This window comes from Bactrocera oleae, chromosome 4 (assembly GCF_042242935.1).
Source record: "Bactrocera oleae isolate idBacOlea1 chromosome 4, idBacOlea1, whole genome shotgun sequence".
Taxonomy (NCBI): domain Eukaryota; kingdom Metazoa; phylum Arthropoda; class Insecta; order Diptera; family Tephritidae; genus Bactrocera; species Bactrocera oleae.
The window spans coordinates 39,852,610-39,875,172 of NC_091538.1; the positions used below are offsets into that span (position 1 = coordinate 39,852,610).

Consider the following 22,563-nt stretch of genomic DNA (forward strand, 5'->3'; position numbering starts at 1 on the left):
CTAGATAGCGGTTCATACTAGTTCATTACACGGCAGGATAAGCTCATGTATATCTGAGTATTTTGTATATTTCTTAGATGATGTTCCCTACGCGAACGTTGTGTTTATAGTTGTATATACTCGTCCTCGGGCTAATCTAGTACATAGGTTTCCTTCTGCACAATTGGGTAAAAACTTATTTTACACAACGCAAGCATTTTTCAGGAATAATTGAAAATATGCGCCAACATACATATCTGAACTACGCGGTGTGTTCAGAAAGTAGCGGGAATTTTGAAATGTAATAATAAATTTGAACACACCTCTTAAATAAAATTATTTGTATCTGTAAAGAATATTATAAACTTCCATATATTTTTATGAGCAAAGCCCATATCTTTTTGTTTGTTAAAATGTATAAGCATGTACATACATACAAGTATATCCACGTTATTCGACACAAAAGCAAGACGTAGAAGCCAACACACACGTACATACACACATACAAATATTAATCATAAAGCGACGTAAAAGTGCGGCCTGCACGTGCCAATCACGCGTGAGAAACGTCTGCTCATTGCCTTTCCCACGGTTACGAATATTTTGTTTGAGGTTACTTGGATGTGTTCTATGTTTTCGTACCGCCTTCACCGTCATTGCCGTGGCACAGGCGAGAGGCAACTTAGTTTGCTTTTTGGGGTGGCTTGTCGCCTCGACAATACTCGTGCTTGTATGTGTAAGTCTTAGTATTATTAGATTTTGAACAAATAAAAAAACGAAAATGCACTCATGGTGATTACTCAGAGATCACAAACATCACAAGTCTAGGTGGGGGTGTTTGATACACTTACTCTGTGAATTTGTGGATAGAATACAAAACAAAAGCACATATCTAGTTGTATGTATGTATTTAAGTATAATCTGCACTTGCGAGTTAAGAATGTAAGTCACAACTGGTAAGGTAAGGATCAGTTGAAGAAGAGATTATATACATTTATTTATTGTTCTTTTATCGGATGAATACTTGTAAGTATGTACATGTTTTGAGTGTAAGATAAATGGAGAAAATGGGGGACCTATTGAACAGTTAATAACTAAGGTAACACATGGCTATACAGCTTTCTCTGGTAAATTTGTTATTCTAACGAGAATAAATATTAGATATCGAAATATATTAATATAGGTATACGCTTTATCTTATTCGGCTCTTTCGACGTTCTCAACAGAATAGTAAGTACAATGAATAGACTTCAAATATATTATATGACTTCACAAATTTCATTCACAATTTCCGGTGCCTTTCTCATGGCTAAAGTTTTTTACCAGGCAAATAAGATTTTAGAATTGAAATTTTGAACCAAATAAACTGAATAATAAGAAAAAAATGTTAACTTCGATAGCACTGAAGATATACTACCCTTTACAAATACAAAAGTTGTCTATAGAAAAACTAGATTTTAATCGGTCAGTTTGATGGCAGCTATGTAATATATAAAACGAAATCGTCAGTTGATTACAATCAAATTTGTATTTATTAAGTTATATTGTAAGTCATATACTCACTTAGTTTTATTGCTATATTCTACTTCGCGTCAGTTAAAAGTGTAATAAAATCATCTTCAATTGAGATATATCTGAGATATATCTAATGGATTATTTTCAAATTTTCGTTATTATCGGCGATTGGTAAAAATCATAGTTTTACAAGCGGTCTAGTTAGCGTTCCGGTTTGCGTACGGAGATATGACCATCGGAGCCATAGTGAAGCCTTCATCTGAAAAGCCCCAGCAAAATCAACACCTGTAATAGTGAAAGCAGAGCAAAATTACAGCGTTCCGGTGGAAGTGCTGCCATAATATGCTTTCGCATCTTCTGCTTGTGCATGAAAATGCACTTTTTTATTTGACGCTTAAGTCGGGGGATATAGAACTATATGTTGCATTAGGCGATCTTCAGCGTAGCATTAGTATGTGAATATAACAGAGTAGTAATGTGGTTAGTTTTGATTTTTCTGGTATAATTATGAGATGGCGTTTGTTATATGTCAGGCTGGAGTTGACAAGCCGACCATTCGCACGAAGAGGACCTTTCGTATCCAGAAATGGATTTAGTACTAAGAGTGAGCCCTTTTTATCAATCTCGATTCTCTTAGTAATGATATCTCGCTGCTGAATTAGTGCGCTTGAGTAGACGCGATAAAAGCTACCTTTGCTGGTGCGCCACTGTATCCTATTGGAAGTGTGTTCGGTTTTGAGTGGCTCTATAAATTTGAACACGTATGCGACTACTCTGAGGGCCCGAGATCCTCTTAATGGAATGGAGGTATTCTTCTAATACCTTATCATTTTCTGGTTTCAGCTCGTAGGTTTTTACTTAAAAACTACTGTATTACAGAGGTGCGCGAGTGACCTAAGGCGAATGTGTAGGGAAATTCTGGCTTTAGTGACAGGCATACGACATATTGGCGATTATCTGATCGAGTATGTAGTTTTAGTTTTGTAAAAGTCTTCACAATACTGATCTTTTGGGGTTGTAAGTGAAATGGGGGGAGTTATTCTCCCAACATTTCCTTTAATTGTGAATTGAAGTATTCGTTTGAGATTTCCTAAACTTGAGTTGTCATGGTGGTAACTGGTTCCGTAACTAGACTAGTTCACTTAGGATCCAACTGCTGCCAGATGACTGCTGTGGGTAGTAATTTGAAACTCGCTGTGTAGCGTTTGTGTTTTTAATGCCTTTGAGCAGCATGGTGCTTCTTTGCAATTTTCGGGATTTACCACTTCGGGATTTGCTTTTGCAACAAAGCTCATGGCTCTTTTCATATTTGCGCTGTTTGGGGGTGAGCTGGAAAAATTGTTATAATGAAGCATACAATTATGTCGTTTACGACAATAAACACAATTAAATTTGCTTTCGCAATCCTTAAGCGTATGCGCATGTGATAAGCAGTTTTTACAAATTCGTTTTGTATATACAAAATTGTTTCGAACGGCAATATTTAATTTTTTGAATCTCTCGCAATATTTAAGCTTATGCATACCTGTGCATAGTTCGTATGACGTTTGTTTATACTGTTCGGATGTGAATGATTTAAGTTGTTGTTGCTGCTAGCTTAGAGTCAATTGAAGCTTCGATTTAGGTCGTGTCGAACGTTTTTCGTTCACACTATTTTTTTATCGACCCAATCTGCGATTACGTATTGGGTAGTTAGAAAGTCTTTCATTTGTTGCCACGTTTTTTTCCAAAATTATTTGATATATCAAAATTTGATATATCATTAAAAACATTCATTCTCGAAATGGCGTCGGGTAGGTATGTTCAAACTGATATAGCGCAGGTTGGAGCTCTAGTACCGTTTAAAAATTTTATGAGAATGACAAAAATGTATGTGCAGGATGAAAAAAGAAGAAATCCACTTATTTCTACAAATTTATTTTTTGAAAAAATAAGATATCATATATTAAGACATTAATAATTGTTGCATAAAGTTTATTTACCAGTTCATTAAATAAATATGAGCAATGATCCATGTTTTGTTAAAATTTATGTTTTGAATATTACTTTCGCCCATACTGCTTTCGCCCGTTTAGGGAGTTTTCCTGCAATTCATGGCGGACTATCTAGGCCGATACACGTACACCTTGCTTATGCTCCATTTGGGCTCTAATTTCACGTGACGCCAAAAAAGGATCCCCCTGGCTCATCCATACTATTTGTCAATCGTCATTACATTTTGTATTTCTCGGGTTTTTAAGGTGTAAATTTTCAATGGTCTTAAACTTAGAAAGAGTCAAATATTTCGTTACTTTCGCAAAATTTTTGTACTATTGGTAACATTCCCATATGATTTTTCTTACTCATGGAGCTGAGCTCTTATTTTTGTCCACTCTTGAAAAAACTTTCAAAAAACGTATTTAAATTAGAAAAAACAATACACTTCTCATTTTCTTAATATTTTTTTACGTAGATCGTTGCAAAAATGACAACTGTTACACTGGATTAATTATGTGAGCACACGGGACTAGACCAACTGCGAAACAAATTCCAATTTTACGCCAACCACATCACTTACAGATGTATTTCTCTGAATATGTTCTTAGCAATTTCGACACAGATAACTGAACCTTTTTCCATACCAATATACAAATGCAAAGCTATTTCGATGACTTTATATTCTGAAACGTAATTTTGCCATGCAGTGGTTTAATTACGTGAGCACAAGTGTACATATACAGGTTAGTTGAAAAGTTCCTGCGCTGAAATGAAAAAATACTGTTTTTGCTACGAAATATATTTTTTTATTCAATATTATCTCCCTTAACTTCAATACATTTATTCCAATCATCCTTCATTCATTTAATGCCATTCCTGTAATACTTTCCGGAAGCTCAGCAAAATATCCGTCTACGGCTGTAATAGCTTCTTCATTCGACGAGAAAAGCTTTCCACGAACGAATTGTTTTAGGTTAATGAAGAGGTAGTAGTCGCTGGGGGCCAAATTTGGAAAATACGGTGGATGCTTAAGCAATGCGTACTTTAATTTTGTCATTGTTAAAACACATTTGTCAACAGGTTCATTGTCTTAAAGAAAAATGATTTTTTGGTGCTGCAAACCAGGTGTTTTCTCACGAATTTTTTCATCCAGCTGTTTTAAAAAGTTGCAATAATATTCAGAGTTAATTCTTTTAAAAATTGGTTTTCGATCCAGATTTTGTTTAATTGTTAACGTGTGCGGCACTAACTTTCCAAAGAGCTTTTTCATATGTAATTCTCCATGTAAAATATTAAGTACTCGTTCGTCTGAGATGAATATGGCATTAGCAATTTCACGCTTAGTCAAACTTGGATCTTCACTAACAATATTTTGAGCTTGCTCAATGATTTCTGGTGTATGACTTGTAACTTTGCATGTGTTCTTACAACAGATGTACATACCAACTTGGGAAAAAAAATTTTGGAGCTAGTAGTGCCTTCTTGGTGAGAGCAGAAGCTTTTCAACCAACCTGCACTTATTGTCCCAAACTGTTTTGCTTGACAGCGGTATTTCCGGTTTTCCCGTAACATAACCAAAAATTTAAACAGTTTGGTAACCGTTTGTTTAGACCGTTAAAGCGAATTTTAAATTCCCGATTTTATATTATCTATATAAAATCGTATTTCAACAAACATATATACATATGTATATATAATAAGTAATATATGGAAACGATACAACTCACTTTGTTTTCCTCCACGGGCTTTGGTGTACACAATATATACATACATACGTATGTATAGAACAATACGTAACATGTAAGATGAACGTATCTTTGTGTGAAAGTCCATTTCTCTGTTTTCCGTTGGCTGTTCCCGTTTTTGTGGTTGTATTTGTTGCCTTTGAGTTTTGTTTTAAATTTCGTGCCTTTTAGTTTGTAAGTTTATGTGTTATTATACTTTATGTTTTAGCTCGCGCCAGCTTATATTTTTGTACTCTTGCAACATGTTGCTACAAAGTATAATAGTTTTGTTCACCTACACAAATTGTATCATCTAAAACTAATCTAGATTGATATAGGGTTATATATGTATATATAAATATAAATGATCAGGATGAAGAGACGAGTTGATATCCCGATGTCTCTCTGTCTGTGCAAGCTGTAACTTGAGAAAAAAATTAAGATATCCTAATTAAACTTGGTACACGTGTTCCTTGGCAAAAAAGTAAGGACGAGTTCGTAGATCGGCGTAATCGGACCAATGTCACGCCACTGCACTTAATTAAGATATAGAATTGTAATTTGGCACAGGAGATCGCAGTGGCGAAGGGCACCTGTAAACTAAAAATTAAAAAAAAGGGCGTTGCCCCGCCCTTTAAGAGGTTTAATGTACATATGTATCTCTAAAGCCACTATAGCTATAATTACAAAATTTGTACAGAATAAATCACGCAAGCACAACTACTGACACTGCATAAATGAACGAAATCGGATGATTTTTCCGCCAACTTCCCAGTTAAAAACTACTAAAATTTTCCGGCTGACTTTATACCGTAAAAATCTGTCAATATGTAAGTTATCTTAATGAAATTAAAAGAGCGTGTTTTTTATAACAATGTATCTTTGTACATAAAATGGATAAAAGCTGATGAAAACTTGACCTAGTCCCCATATAACTTATATCAGGAAGTTCGAAAATAGACATGCAGACATAATATTATCAGAAAGGATCCTCTCCTAATTTTAATAACTTAATATATCTCATACATTGAACAATATTTTTTTAGATTTGCGAGGGCATATTTTGAAGGCACTCTTTTTGCAAAGTTTTATTTCAATATATTCATTAGTGTGTATACTGGAAAGTCAAAAAATCAGATGGAATTTAAATTTGTGTTATATGAGAAGTAAGCGTGGTTGTAATCGCCCATTTTTGCACTGTGACATGGGCATGGCAGGATACCACGCCCATTGCCCAATTTTTGTATTGACTCCGATAAAGCTTAATTGTACTATTAAATGTGTTAAATTCAAAGTCACTGACTTGTTTATTCAATGAGTTATCGCACTTTTAGTAGATTTAACCTATTTTCACATTGTCGGTAGGAGCGCTAAAAAGATTTGTCCTCAGTGAATTTTGCTATTATAGCTTAAGCGATTTAGGAGATATGCACATAAAACCTATTAGAGGGCGGGGCCACTCCCACTGTTTACAGATGCCCCTCCCCAATGTAATCCTGTATACCAAATAACAGTCTTGTATCTTATTGTGGAGCTTAGTTATGGCAATTTATTGGTTTTCGATTAATGGCGTTTTGTGGGCGTGGGAGTGGTCAGATTACGCCCATCTACAATAACAACCGATTTTCGGTGCCAAGAAACATGTGTACCAAGTTTCATCAAGATATCTCAAGTTACAGATTGCACAGACGGACAACCGGACTGAGGGACAGGCAGTCACCCGGATTTGACTCGTCTCTTCATCCTGATCATTTATGTATACAACCGTTATGTGAAAAAAATATTTAAAACACATCTACTGTTACCAACTAAAGTCTTTCTGCATAGGTTCCGTAATTGACTTACTGCCATCGAAATTGAAAGTTGAATTTTTTTGTTTCAGACAAACTTACATTTTTCCCAAACGATGTCGCTTAGAGAAAATAATCTGAATAATATGTTTTAAACTGAACAACAGACGTAATAAAAGTTTAGGGGTAATTTAGGATTTAATTTTAAAATTTTGATCCTCAAGTAAATTAAGGTCGCAAAGAAGTAAGGCAGATGTCTTTTAGTCTAGATTTAAGTTTAAACTAGAGGTATTACAAGTAGTTAAAGTCATTGAAAATTGGACTCCAGATTGGACTACATCCGAGCCAGCCGTGGCGGTCATATGCCAGAAATCATATTTAAAATGTAAAGCCACAAGATTATCTTTCGAATAAATAAATTTCATGTCAATCGAATAATCCATCGTTGTTTTATTGTAATTTAAAGTTCTATACCTCTAAAAAAAAGCACCCTTTATAACATGTATGTAGCATTAAGACATATTTTTGAATGGAATTGTTATCTACCAAAAAGGTAACAATATAATAATATTACATAATGTGAGCACGAACGGAACGTTTTTGAGGTAGGCTTAGCTATATCTACTTGTACTAGTGTATTAAGATTTGGCAAATCAACGGCTCCCGAGTCTTGTTAGATTCAGCAAGCAGACTTGGTTGTAACATATTATTCGTATATTAGTCTAATGTAATGAGAAAAGTATATTATACATAAAACCAAACAAACCATTCTCCATGATTAATGAAAGCTATGAATATATAAATAGCAACATACAGACATATGTATATTGCGCTATAGATCTTTCGAAAATTATACAGCTAATTTGCATACATTTTTCTTATAAAGGGAAAAAGTTTGACTATAGACTTGATGACATTTGTAACCACAACACAATTAATCTCAGAGGCACATACCTAATATAACATAAATGAGACTCTCAGGCTCTTTGGGCAGAGTCATTTAATATTTTCAATTTTAAGTTCCAATTGTATGTACATATTTTCGGATGTATTTTCAATGTAGCGAGGATACAATTGATAGTGAAAAAAAGAAAAAACTTGTTTTGAATTACACTTAAATGAAATGGTTCTTTGTATTCAATTAGTCACATCACTCAAGTTGGGGAGGGGCGAGCTGCGACTGTGACCATTATTGTGAGACTAAGAAACGTTCAAAAGGTAAACTGTGCTATATTGGGAAAATATCCATTAATAGTTATTTTACCCAACATATCTAGCTAAGTATTTATGCGTGTTAGTGTTATGTTAAAAGCCGAAATGCGTAAATGTTCAGGTTAAATTGTACACAGAATTATTAGTGCTTTAAAATGATGTGCGACCATTTCAATTGTGACGTGTGAAAATTGATCACTTAATAGCTTTTAAGAATGGAAAGTAATAATTACAATCACAATAATCAATAAAAAATTATTAACTTGTGCTCTACTCCTAGCTAGCCCATACAAAAGGAACAATGAGAACTCTAATAATTCGACTGATTCCTCGTGGCAAACCTTCATGTTCATGCTGATATGATTTTCCGAAAATGTTCTCGTATCTTTGGTTCGTGAAAAGTAAAGAGTTTATTAAAAATAAACAATTAATGGCCTGCCCGTTTGCGTTTTTTTACGTACGTACCGGACGAAGTGATGCAGCGAATTGATGAGAATGGATGAGGCAAGGAATAGCTATCATCCTGTTCAAGTATCTCCCAACATGAACACTGAGCATCTGCAATTATCGAATGATTGATACGTTCGATGCGATTGATTCCAAGTGCTTTCCGTAAACAAGTTTGTACAAGTCGATACTGTTGGGCCACTCAAAGCCTCGTTTGCACACGTTTCGCCAATTTGATTTTAATTTTTAATTGCAAACGAACACGTCATTGTTTCGTTAATTGTTCGTAAAACCAATGACAGTCGTCGCTTTGGCATTGAAGTGTCATTGTCAAGGTATCGATTCCCTCCTATCAACCACTTCACACTGATGAATGAGTGGTTGTTGTTGTTGTATGCTGTTGCATTGCTTCGCCGCTTTGTGGTTACGTGACACACAATGAGCACTAGATCCCCTGCAGCGCTAAGTTTTCATTCTATCGGCATATTTGTAACTGTAGAAAGGCTAGTCGCAAGGAAAATGCGCATAAACAGAGTATTGCTCACATATTCTCTAATTCTACGCGCATCTATATGTTCATATACGAAGTGAACTTGTATACATACATACATGCATATGTACATATGTAATTTTTGTGGCACTTGTGTGCATGAATTTTCAATGACCTTAATTTACATTTTATCACATTTACATTGCCTGCGTTCGTTAGTGTGTGTGAAATTCGAAACACATTGACAAGTGCAAAAATTAAAATTATTTATGATTGCAAATATTGTGTATAATAAATAATTCAGAAACTGCAGCTCAAATCGCCAACGGCTCTCTGCTTGCGATCGTTGCACTTTTGGACATCGCACCCACTTAAATGCCCTATTTTATATGGACGTGACCCGAACGTAATTGCAGCGATATATTTAATTAGCGTTCTTTGTTCGAAACAAATGCTTTTAGCGGGATGACTGTAGAGAATATTTTAAGAGATTTGAAATTTAATTGAATGCTCAGGAGCTCCGCTTTTAACATCGATATATGATATATATTTAATTGTTTACCAAAGAGTATGTATGTGAAATGTACGCTATTGTGAAAGAAGTTTTCATCTTGAAAGTTTTTTAAAAATACATTAATAATTTTTACCCAATATTCATATAATACAGCAGAAGTGCCACTAATCTTTGCATTATGCTTTTGCTATTATGAAATACCTATACGATGCATGTTGTCCATAAAGCAGATCGAACATTTCCTTTAGAAAAAATAAAAAATTATAATTCTCTGCGAACATTTTATTCTCTCGCAAAGTCAAAAGTTATACTCCTTTGATGTCTCTTTATATATTTTGCTTGGTTTACATAGTGGAAAGTAAAAGAATCAGATGGAAATTAAAATGGTGTTATATGAGAAATAGGCGTGGTTGTAATCATATTTCGCCCATTTTCGCACTACAACATAGAAATATGAGGAGAGTGTATATTCGTTAAAATCGGTTAAACAGATCCCAAGATATGAGTTTTCGCCTAAAAGTCCTATCCCAGAGATAAAATGTAATGTCTCTGGTGTGTTTAGTACTTGATTAATCGCGCTTTTAGTAGTATTTAACAGTACTGTTATATGGGGAGTGGTTACCCATTTTCACATTGTCAAGAGATGCTAAAAATATTTGTTCTCAGTGAATTTTGTTTTTATAGTTCTATCGGTTTAGGTTTAGGAGATATGCACATTAAACCTATTAGGGGGCGGGACCACGTCCACTTATTAAAAACAAATTTAACTGCAGCTGCCTCTCCCTAATGTGATCCTGTATACCAAGAACAGTCTCATATATTATTGTGGAGCTTAGTTATGACAATTTATTTGTTTTAGATTAATGGCGTTTGTTGACGTGGCAGTGGTCCGATTACGCCCATCTGCAATACCAACCGTTTTAAGGTACCAAGAAACATGTGTACCAAGTTGCATAAAGATATCTACATTTTTACTTAAGTTACAGCATGCGCAGACAGACGGACGGAATACATAAGTAATTCCATCTATATACATCAAAATGCTCAGAATGCATCTGTTTAAGCTTTTTAAGCTAAACTACATAATTCGCAATAAAATAATTATGGTCAAAACTAAATTCATTACATGGCCCTAACAGTACAGTCTCGGAGCGCGCGAAAAAGTTAAATGTGAAGTAAGGCACATTGAAGTGCTTTTAATTGCGGACAAAATCAGTTCTTCAAAGCTGAACTGTTTCCTTGCCAAATGTAGATACTTGCTTACTTAGTAATGTTTTAAAACTGAAATAAAGCTAAAGCGAATGTTAAGAAGATTTATCAACGGTTAACTTAAAAATACTTAGTTTTTTGTAAAATGTAGTATATTAGTTTGTGTACCTGGATATCTAAATGCTCTGGTTCACCTCAAAATTATCAAGCCAAACCAAAGGATGTAGGAATAAGAAATACAACCTTGAAATATTGTGGGTTATAGCCGAGAACTCAGTTACTTTTTCAGCATTATCCTAAACACAATAGCACGAATATCGTAAAGAAATTTTGTAACTTGTCACAACAGTTAGCAAAGTTAACTAAAACGTGTCGAGAGGCATTAAAGCGTTTTGGTATTCCATTTAATTTCTCATAGGGTATAATATTATAAGGAGATTGAGTACATTAAAATATATGGTTAGTTTCCCACAGATATAATCTGAAAACCAAAACGACCAAAAGTTAAGAATAAGTCTTTATAGCTGCTAATCATACAAGATGTGCTGAAAGCAAAGGGTGAATTTTGAATTTTTTTGAAAAGTACTTATTTATTCATCAATATGCATTTTGTCTCTTTCAAAACAATCCCTCTTGAATAGTACACTTGCGTTAATGATTTTTCCAATCCTCAAAGCACTTTTGAAATGCGCTTTTCGGTATGGCCATCAGCTCTTTCTTCGATTCTGACTTGATCTCATCAATTGTGGTAAAACGCTTTCCTTTCATTGGTTTCTTCAGTTTTGGGAATAGGAAAAAGTTGCAGGGAGCCAAATCTGGTGAATGGAATGAGTCGATTGATATGCCAACATCCTCTGGTTGTTGACGGTTGTTGACTTGGTCGTACCTCCAGGATGTTCATCGTCATCAACATCTTCTCGATCTTCTATAAAGCGCTTGTACCACTTATAAACACTTTTTAAAAACAAAGTGGACTCACCAAATGCCACAGTCAACATTTCAAGTGCCGTGGAGCACTTATTCCATTTTTAACGCAAAATTTAATACATGTTCTTTGATTGATTTCTTTCTAAAGTCAAAAATCGAAAAACACACAAAAACGTGACTAACCTTGTTTGTTGTCAAAAACAAACTACTAATCGAAATTGGCTGCTAATGCAACCGCATGATAAACATATGAGTCCGATTATAACAAAAACAAAATATCGATTATCGAATGCCCGCGATTATCGAACAGCCCGCGAAAAATCAAAATGCACCTTTCCCTTTGAACACACCTGGTACACTAAGAAAATGAATGAATTCAGATATATTATGTTGAAAACTATTAAAAGTTTAATAACTTCATGAATAAATACGTCAGAAGCATTAAATTTCACACTCAAACAATATTAGCCAAATATGGTGTGTAACATTATCTCGACATTTTTATGTTACGTTGTGAAAATTTGGCCCCATTTGTAAATCCCCTCTGTCTCAGTCCCTATACAAGTACAGTCTAGAAATCGAGAGCCGATTAAGTTATCGAAACAAGATTTTGTACATGTCTTCAATGTATGCGATCTCTCGTCTAAACGTTGTCGAAATCGTACCATAACTTTTCAAGTCCCCGGATACCGAATTGCGCTGTGAGATAAATTATAGAAGCAAGAAGAGAATCCTTCCTTGATAATAGTATGTCTGTGTGTCAAAAACGGGTTGAATCGGGTCAATACATGCTTCCCTGCCCTCATATAATATAATCTAAAGATTTTCGAACTTCCTGTTGACTCTATACCGCATACAACGGTCAATATGTGACTTACCTTAATGAAAGCGTCTCTTTCTAATAACAGTATGTCCTTGTGCCTAAAAAGGATAAAAATGGGTGAGTGCTTCCCCTAGCTCCCATATACCCGAGTTAGTGATTTTGGACTTTTCACCAGACTTTATGCCGTTAATGTTAGACAATACTTGTATGTGTGATGTTTTAATGAAATCAGTTGGTCTATCGATTTCTCTAGACCTTACACCTATATCCCGAATATAAATTTTTTCGATTATTTGGTTGCCTTTTTTCATACACTATTATTTTAGATTTAGGCCCATTGGTTGATAAAATTTTAAATCGCTAAATTATTTTTGTCAAACAATGTGTTTGTTTTCATAACGACGTTGGTGCGGTTTCATACTTTTGCTTGTTCTTTAGTTCGAGTACATTTATTATAAACCTGCTGCATTGTTCGATAAACATTCATATAAAGTTACACCAGGCTAAGAGCTGATTGCTTAATGTTTTTAATATGAAGGGATATACAACGAAACTGAGTTGGTCGAATATGTCCGTTAAATTATTGGTATCAATGCAAATGTAAATTAATACGAGAACTTAAGTGAGAGATGAATACGAGTAAAAACACTATTTAGAGAATTTTAACTTAGGTAAAAGAAAGGTCTCTGAGTTAAATAAAGACCAAAACAAGTAAAGGAACTTTTGATAAAAAAAACGAATTTTTCTCAGCATTCACCCTGCGCATTCTTCTGATCTATCACTTTGTGACTACTTTATATCTATTTTCAATTTTTATTTCATTTCCAAAACTGAAAACTAACATAAAAGAAGCATTTTATGATAATATCCCTGCCATGCCAAAAGGTGGCAACACTTCAAGCTCTTAAGCTGTAATTTTTTAGCTGTGTACATTTGTGTTTTTATTTTAAAAAATTCTTGAAGTTTAACTGATTTTTATTACCGTGTTAATACAAATTTTTAGTGATTTCTCAGTTTCATGATAAGTATTAAATGTTCTGTTTTGTGCGGTATTAAAAAGTTTAAACTTTCTAATTTTTGGTGCCGAGTCAGCCTTTCTTTCATTTTTTTTTATTTTATTCTATTTTCTCACTTTGTTTATCTTATTTACTTCTTTATTCACAGCTGTGTTGCGTTTAGCTTCTTCAAATTGTCTTGGTTTTAAACTTTGATAAAAAAAAAAAATTGTTCTTAATTGAATTTATTATTATTAATATTTTATTAACACACTAATTTATTATTTATCTATTAAATTTTGTTCTACCTACTCTTTTATTTGATCTTCATTCTTGTGGTTTATTATGTCTTGTAACTTCCCCAATTGTAACATTAAAGGCGAGTCAGATCGCTACGTTTCATGCTGGCTTTGTGATGGGCTTGCCCATATTAAATGTGTTGGACTGACTGGTAGAATCTTAGATTCTATTATCGACTGTAAGGGATTGCGTTGGTCCTGTTTAAATTGTAGATCTATTGAAATCGATCTATTTAAAGTTTATAGGGAGACACGCAATGGCTTTAACGAAATCGGTCGTGATCTTGTAACCCTCACTGAAAAAATTTAGGCACTATGAAAAATTGTTCAAATCTTTTAAGTGCCTGAATGATTCTCACGAATCCTCTAAACCTGCTCCTAAGCGTAAACGTCCTTCCGATGAAGTAACACTTAGTTCTTCTGTTCAGAAAAGAACGTCTCCTCCCAATGACCTAATAAATCTCTTTTCTCCTTGCCCTCAAGGTGATAAGCCGTCAACTTCCAAAGAGCTCAATTCCCCAAAAGCTCTATCTAATAGTAATAAGTGTCTCACAATTCCAGAGGCTTCCCCATTAACTTAGTAGCATCAGTTAATAACTTGATAGTTATTCCACCTAAAAAGTCTATATTTATTTCGAGACTTGCCAAATATACCTTGGTGGAGGACATTAAATGTTACATTTCGTCACGTTTAAAAATCGATGATATCAATATACGTAAATTTAACTTCAATTATAATAAAAGTATATCATCGTTTAAAATAGACGTATCTCTTGAAACATTCAAAAAGATCTTAGATAGTTCATTCTGGCCACCTGGGACTTTTGTACGCGAATTTAAACCTAAACTTAGAAGTCAAACTGAGGAAAACAGTGTTAAATTACCAAAAGCAACCACCGATATAAAAAACTGATTGGTAGAAATTCGCAAAGCATTTATTATCAAAATGTTAGAGGTCTTAATACAAAATTAACTGACTTGTATTTGAACAGTTCCAATTTTAATTTCCATATAATTGGATTAACAGAAACTTGGTTAAAACCTCACATTTTTGATAATGAGATTTTAAACAGCGAATTTCAAATTTTTAGATGTGATCAACTGAACAGAATCGGTGGAGGTGTTCTATTTGCCGTGCATTCCTCTATCCCATCTGAAAATATTCTTGTTCCAGGGACCGACTCATTTGAATTTAAATGTATTAGAGTATACGTTAATAGTTGCTTTATTTATTTAACCCTATCTTATTTACCACCCCATTTGGACTTATCTGTATACATGCAGCATGCTTCTTTAATAAATAGTGCTACCTCGATGGCAAATAATGCAGATTCAATAATTGTATTAGGTGATTTCAATTTACCGTGTGCTTCGTGGAAACCTTTCGATGACTATATCGTGCCGCTTTGCAATCGGTCATGTTTTAATGAGTTTTTCGAAAAAATGTCCGAGTTGGGTCTGAACCAAATTAATTTGATTCCGAATAAATTTGGTAAATGCTTAGATTTAGTATACGTTGATACCTCTGCAAAGTGTTCCGTTATTCGGACTCATATCATCCTGCTTTGGAAATATCTGTCGAAATCTCAGGCATTGTACGGGATAATAATCATCAAACTTCGTGCTTCTGTACTCGGTTTAACTTTGCAAAAGCTAATTTAAAAAAATTAAATACAGAACTTTCTACAATAACATGGCCTAATTATAATGGTGACATTGAATTGAGTGTCTCTCATTTTAATAACATTATTATGAAATTATTTGAAAAGTATGTTCCAATAGTAATTGTTAACAAAAACAAAAGTATAAGTCCGTGGTTTTCGAAAGAGTTATATAAATTGAAAAACAGAAAAACTCGAGCTTTTAAACATTTTAAAAAAACCGGTTCACTTGTCGACTATTCTAAATATTCGCTATTGCGTCGACAATATTTTGACCTAAACAAAAAATGTTATAATAATTACTTAAATAAAGTTAAAAAAAAATATTGTAAGTAATCCAAAATCGTTTTATGATTTCGTCAACTCCAAACGCAGGATTTCCAAATTTCCGTCCGCAATGAAATACAAATCTATCATTTCAAGTGACAATGATATTATATCCAATATGTTTGCAGAAGTTTTCAAAGTCAAACTACTGTAATAATTCTCCCAAAACTTTTTCTTATCAGCAAGTGCTGTGTTCGAATACTTTAATTAACGCTCCAGTTATTTCTGAAGAAGACGTCCTTTTTAATTTAAATAAGTTAAAACCATCTTTTAGTTATGGCCCAGACATGATACCCTTATGCTTCCTAAAAAATAGTGCCAAATATATTTACTTGCCTTTGACAAGGATATTTAATTCCTCTCTTAAACACGGTATATTTCCTTCAATATGGAAACAGTCATTTATAATCCCTTTGCATAAAAGTGGATTTAGATCCAACATTGAAAACTATAGAGGTATCGCAAAACTATCAGTTATACCTAAACTTTTTGAAGCTATCATCACTGACCATATAACCTTTTCGATTTCTCCGTTAATTTGCTCATCTCAGTATGGATTTCGTAAAGGGAACTCGACTATATCAAACTTACTTGAATTTGTAAACCATGTATCATTGGGTTTTAGGGAACATAATCATACGGATGTTATATACACAGACTTTAGCAAAGCTTTCGATAAAGTAAATATCTCGATTCTCATACATAAACTTGATCTGCTGGGCTTTCAGCCAAGATTCCTTCAATGGGTATCTTCCTATCTTTATAATAGAACACAACGAGTGATATTTGAGGATACACCTTCAGATACAATTAATGTTTCTTCTGGTGTTCCGCAAGGTAGTCATCTTGGCCCGATTCTGTTCTTGTTGTTTATTAACGATATCTCTTCAGTAATAGAATTCTCAAAAATTTTATTATACGTTGACGATGTAAAGCTTTTTAAATCATACGCTTCAACTGAGGAAAGGTGTCTGTTGCAAACAGACTTAAACAATTTGGTTGCATGGTGTGATAGAAATGATTTGCCATTGAATCTCAATAAATGTAAGACGAGGTGCTTTTCCCGTAGATCTGTGCACCCCTCTTCTTACGTAATAAAACACCATATTCTAGAGCAAGTTTTAAACTATGTTGATTTGGGAGTTAATATGGACCCTAAGCTTAATTTCAGTCTTCATATTGATACCATGGTCTTGAAAGCAAAAGCTGTCCTCAGTTTTGTTAAACGTTGGTCTAAAGAATTTAGAGATCCGTATATTACTAAAACACTTTATACAACTTTGGTTAGACCTATATTGGAATATGGCTCTGTGGTATGGAACCCTAGCTACCAAATCCATTCTGACAAGTTAGAGTCGGTTCAAAAACAATTTTTACTTTTCGCCTTAGCGCATTTCCGATGGGATGCTAGGGTAAGTCTACCTCCATACACTAGCCGTTTAAAACTTATTAATCTACCTACACTTTCTAGTCGTAGGGAAATGCTTGGCATAATATTCTTAGTGAAACTTTTGAATGGAACTGTTTGCAGTTCTTTTCTCCTGTCTGAAATTAAATTTAATATCCCGGTTCGCCTTTCGAGGCAGTTTAGACCTTTACTGCTAAAATCCTGTAGATCAAATTTTGAACTAAACAAGCCATTCCGCCGTATATGTCATGATTTTAATTCTCATTCCAGCACATTTGACTTATCTGACTCACTTTTCAAAATTAAAAAGACTTTATTGTTTTCTCTTAATAAATGAAAATGTAACAATTTATTATATTGTAACTTTAGATCTTAGCTGTTGAAATTTTTGTTTCTGTAGCTGAGCAGTTTTAGATCTCAACACTTAAAAAAATCTCTTGCCTTTTCTGCACGTATGCGGATTGCGCCCCTCGCGTCGGTTGGGCGGGAGGAGGGTAATCGTTGGGTTTATTATTATTATTATTATGCAAGCTGCCGTAACCGAGATACTGAAGAATATTTTTTTAAATGACATAAAAAAATCTCTGCATGAGCTGGTTGACGATTCTAAACGCCGTATTGAGTCCAATAAAACCTACTCGTATTTTCAAGAAATAATAAATTTCAAAAATAATACTTGTATGATGTGTATTTTACTCTACATAAAGAGTTCGGGGATTTTAGGACATATCGTGCATATCAATATTTAATATTTCAACCGTTGTACTTAAACATAAGCACTAACATTTAAAATCTATATTTGTTATTTTTGTTACTGCAATTTTACCAAGACTTACTTTGTAATTATACCTAACTATTTATCTAAAATTTGTTAAGCTGCCACGAACATTCTGTTACAAGCCATTCAGATTGTGCAAAAAAGGTATATAAGCACTAAACGTATGTATGCTTGTGTATTAAAGGGGAACTGAAAATAGTAAAAACATTTGTATGTAAATGTTGACCTAGTCGCTCGATATTTCGTAACTTAAAAGGAGAGGAGACTCTTAATCGCACTCAAAAAAGCAGATATGCAGACACCTGTTTGGAGGACAGAAAATCCACATAACCTTTGTAATGAGAAACACGACCTTGAAAATGTGGGCAACAGATGTAGGCCAATTCACTTGTTGGGGCCGCACACGACCGGCGTTAGTTCAAGTCGCGTGCTCCACGCGTTTGCATGTGGCCGGCAGCAGGAGACAGATATACAGAACGGCGCAGCAGCATGTAGGCACACAAGCCTGGGCTTTGTTTTCGTAGAAATGTCAAGTGGCTACCATGGCGGCAGCATCGATAACCGAGAGCCCTTCGTGTATCAGGCTTGTGTTGTGTCAATCACCCAGCGTCAATTATTGCTTGAATCAAACACATTTATAGATATACAAATGAATATATTTATTAGTACAATGAATGTAAACAATATCAGAACACCTTGTAACTTGTTACACCTAACAGCCACCCCGTGCAGCCGAATGCTCCTTTTACCACCAAACAAATGCACCAATAGCAAATTAACACTGAGAGCACATATGCTCTACGCTCTCACATTGTTTGCTCGATGGTGAGGATCAACACGCTCTCAACGCAAACCCTTTTCGCTTGGCATCCTTCCGTGACCTTCTCTGACGCTGAGGGCTGTGACGTGTGCTTAATGCCATTGAACGTTGATGTACTATTAGCATATACATATATGCATATAAATAGTAGGGCTTTGGGCTTGTTGTCACCACCTTTGTCAGCAAAGCCGACTAGCATATGATTGCCTATAGCCAGGGGGTGGTTTGAGTCCAGATTTTTATTGGCGGCGATACAATGAGCTTTGTGCAGAATTCGCTAAGCGGGACAAGGGTTCAGGATATGCCGGCACATGCAGGTCGCACGTTGGTCATGCGCTACAAAATCAGTCGAACGCCGTTCGTACACACGATAAGTCACGTGTGGCTTCTAGCTCTGGTAATAATTAAACAAAAATAAATACATAGTTGGTTTTCATAGAGGCATCAGCTTGACCACAAATTTATAACTCTAACCTGTTCATTAAAAATAACTGTGTATTATTGATTTCTGCCACGAAAAATGGAACATAATCTTCATAACAATACGTCGGTTCATTGGGGCTATGGAGTGGCTCCTGTGCCAACTACGCCGCATAGTCACTGGGCTCCGCCACCGCAAAGTCATAGCTTGAAACGCGCATTGTCCGAAAGTGATTGTGATGAACTCTACTCCGAGGAATCTTCGAAGGAACAGTAAGTACCTCTCTTTTCAATTGAAAGAAAGTTGCTAAGACTTTTTTCTTCTGAAAATCTAGAGTATCTCCCAGCGAAACTGGAAGTTGTCAGTTATTGACACGTAAGAAAAGACGAGGTGTCATCGAGAAGAAGCGACGAGATCGCATAAATTCTTCACTCACCGAGTTAAAACGTCTCGTGCCATCTGCTTATGAGAAGCAAGGTTCTGCTAAATTGGAGAAAGCTGAAATTTTGCAATTAACCGTGGAACATTTGAAAAATTTGCAATCAAAAGGTAAATTAATTTAAATACACTTATTTTAGCTCTTTTAGTGAACACATATTCCTATATACACATATGTATGTCGCATGGATATTCACATGGGCATGCTTGACACAGAACAAATGAAATCGTGAAAAAAGTGTGCGAAGAAAGCATTCGTGACAGAAGTGTGTAATATAAAACACAACTTGTTGAAGACATGGATATTAGTGACTAAATTGGAATAAAATGGGTACACTTTAAAATAATCAAGCATTTGCTTACGAAAATTCTCAAAACCAACGATTCATCCAAAATAAGTGATCTAACGAAAAAATTAAGCTCAATGAAATAGGTGATCCATAATTAATTTCTATCATTAAAATTTGATGGAAAGATTTTGAATAATACACAAATTCATTCAGTTATATCCTTGCAATGAAAAAATAAATTAATGTCCCATAGTAAAGTACTAGTTCCGAAGTACAGAATTCAGGGCTATGTCAGAACTTGTTCAAAACGGATAAAAAGTCCAAGTTTGTCAGTTTATGCGCATACACATGCACTAAAGTTTGTTTAAATTTAAACATAAATATTTTGAAAGTCTAAAAGTCTAAAAAATATTGTGTAATTAAAACAAAAAAAAAATTGTAATTTGTTCTCAAGTAGCTTTCAATTAAAAGCAATTTTTTTTTCCAATACAGCATTCTCTTAATCAAAGAAAACTTCTGCAATACAGATCAAAATAATTTCTTTTAAACTATTTATTTAAAATTTTTGAATTATCATTTCATTTACAAAAAGTTTTTTGACAGACATTTTCAATTTTGATTTCGGTCTCGAAACTGTTACATTTGCCTAATGCCAACAAGTCAAAGCATTTTCGGGCAAACCCCTTTATGTCAATTATACGCCTAAAACATTTGCGTGGATTCGGTTTCACCAGTTTTTCCACTTAAAAAGTGTTTCCCACGCTTTCAATTTATCATATTAATCCGCCAGCACAACTTTCCCATAAACCACCACCGCCACCACCTTGGTGCCATTAGTAGGATCAGCAGTCAATTGCCAACAGCAAGGGAATTGTATGCAAGTTAGCAAGTGCCTTTGTCGAGCTATTAATTCACCCGTAATGCAAATAATTCTCTATGTCCCACCAACTATGTGCATACATACAGACAATACCAAGACACCACACTATGATAAACTCACCCTCTCCCAAGGCAATCGGGTTGCACAAGCGCTATGAAATATGCTCTATTGTGAGAATAAAAATAGTGATAGCTTTTATTTAGTATTTAACATGTGAAAAATGTGTGCATGTACTAGTATATGTATACCGCAGTGGGTTTATTGATATACAAAGCCATCGCAATTGTTTGCATACTTGAATGACTTATTTATAACTGTATTTATTTATGTTTGCAGGTATTGAATCGTTCAGCTATGATCCTCAACGATTCGCCATGGATTACCATATCATCGGCTTTCGGGAGTGTGCTGCCGAGGTGGCGCGATACTTGGTGACCATAGAGGGTATGGATATCCAAGACCCTCTTCGCCTACGTCTCATGTCACATTTGCAGTATTTCGTGCAACAGCGTGAGTTGTCCGCGAAGAGTTGTGCCAGTCCTGGCGGCTGGACTTCAACATCCGCATCCAGTGGCTATCAGACAAACTGTAGTGCAACACCTTACCAACCTTACCCCGGCACACCTGCTGCTCATCCAGGCATCAATCCGTCGTATATGCCCACGCCACTACATGCCTATCCCACGCTGAGCACCTCGCCAAGCAGCACTTCACACTTGCAGCCGCATCCGCATCACCTTCATCAACACAGCACACAACAACAACAGCAGCAATCTCAGCAGCAAGCGGCGTCTGGGCAGGTCAATCGAGCTTCTTCTGCCAATGGAACTGTACCAAGTGAAACGATGCCCATTATAAGTCACGCAACCAATCAGCCAAATCAACAGCAACAATCCCTTTCAACGCATCAAACGCAATCAGCGCCGTCACATGTGCAGCAAACACCTGTGTCGCACGAATCACATCTTCAACAGCAACCACAACAGCCGCCACCACCGCAAACGCAGCCGCAGCCTCAACACTACACGCAAGAGCACACGCACACCGATCAACAAGGCGTCACTTATGCCGACTTATCTAACGTCCAGGCTCACATTGATCATCGCAATCCCACAGCGGCCATTGCCGCCACTGGTCTGAACTACCCCGGCTCCACGCATTATCCGGTTGCAGCGGCACAGGAGTACAATTCAAATTACGTGGCCGCGAACGGTTCCAAGCCATATCGACCATGGGGTGCCGAAATGGCCTATTAACGACCATATGCAAATATATAACAATAACTACGGTTATCTGTTGATACGGAGTAATGATATTCATAACCTAGTCACGAAAAATAAAACAATTCAAGTCCAACTTACCTAATTTTCTTGTAGAAATTATGAAATAATGAAAATATTAATGTTAACATTTTTTAACTATGTGGTATGCATATGTGAAATTAACTAACTTATGTATACGTATGTTTGCATTTACATATGGTATGTATATCGTATACATACAGGGAACCAACGTGTATAAATATCCACTGTAAAGGTTTTTTTCGGGAAATGAGAAATTTAAGCTTTAATATACACTTGGTAAAGGTGTGAATATATAAATATATTTTTATACAGAAATATTGTAGATATACTATTGT

General features: G+C 35.1%; 1 protein-coding gene across 1 annotated transcript; it reads left to right on the plus strand.

Annotated features, from left to right (window-relative positions):
• Nucleotides 1-17,747: 17,747 nt before the first annotated feature.
• On the plus strand, nt 17,748-22,563 carry Hey (Hairy/E(spl)-related with YRPW motif). The gene is made up of 3 exons (XM_014238348.3): nt 17,748-19,588; nt 19,651-19,865; nt 21,261-22,563. The coding sequence occupies exons 1-3, from the start codon at nt 19,416-19,418 to the stop codon at nt 22,178-22,180; spliced, it is 1,308 nt and encodes a 435-aa protein (XP_014093823.1). The 5' UTR covers nt 17,748-19,415; the 3' UTR covers nt 22,181-22,563.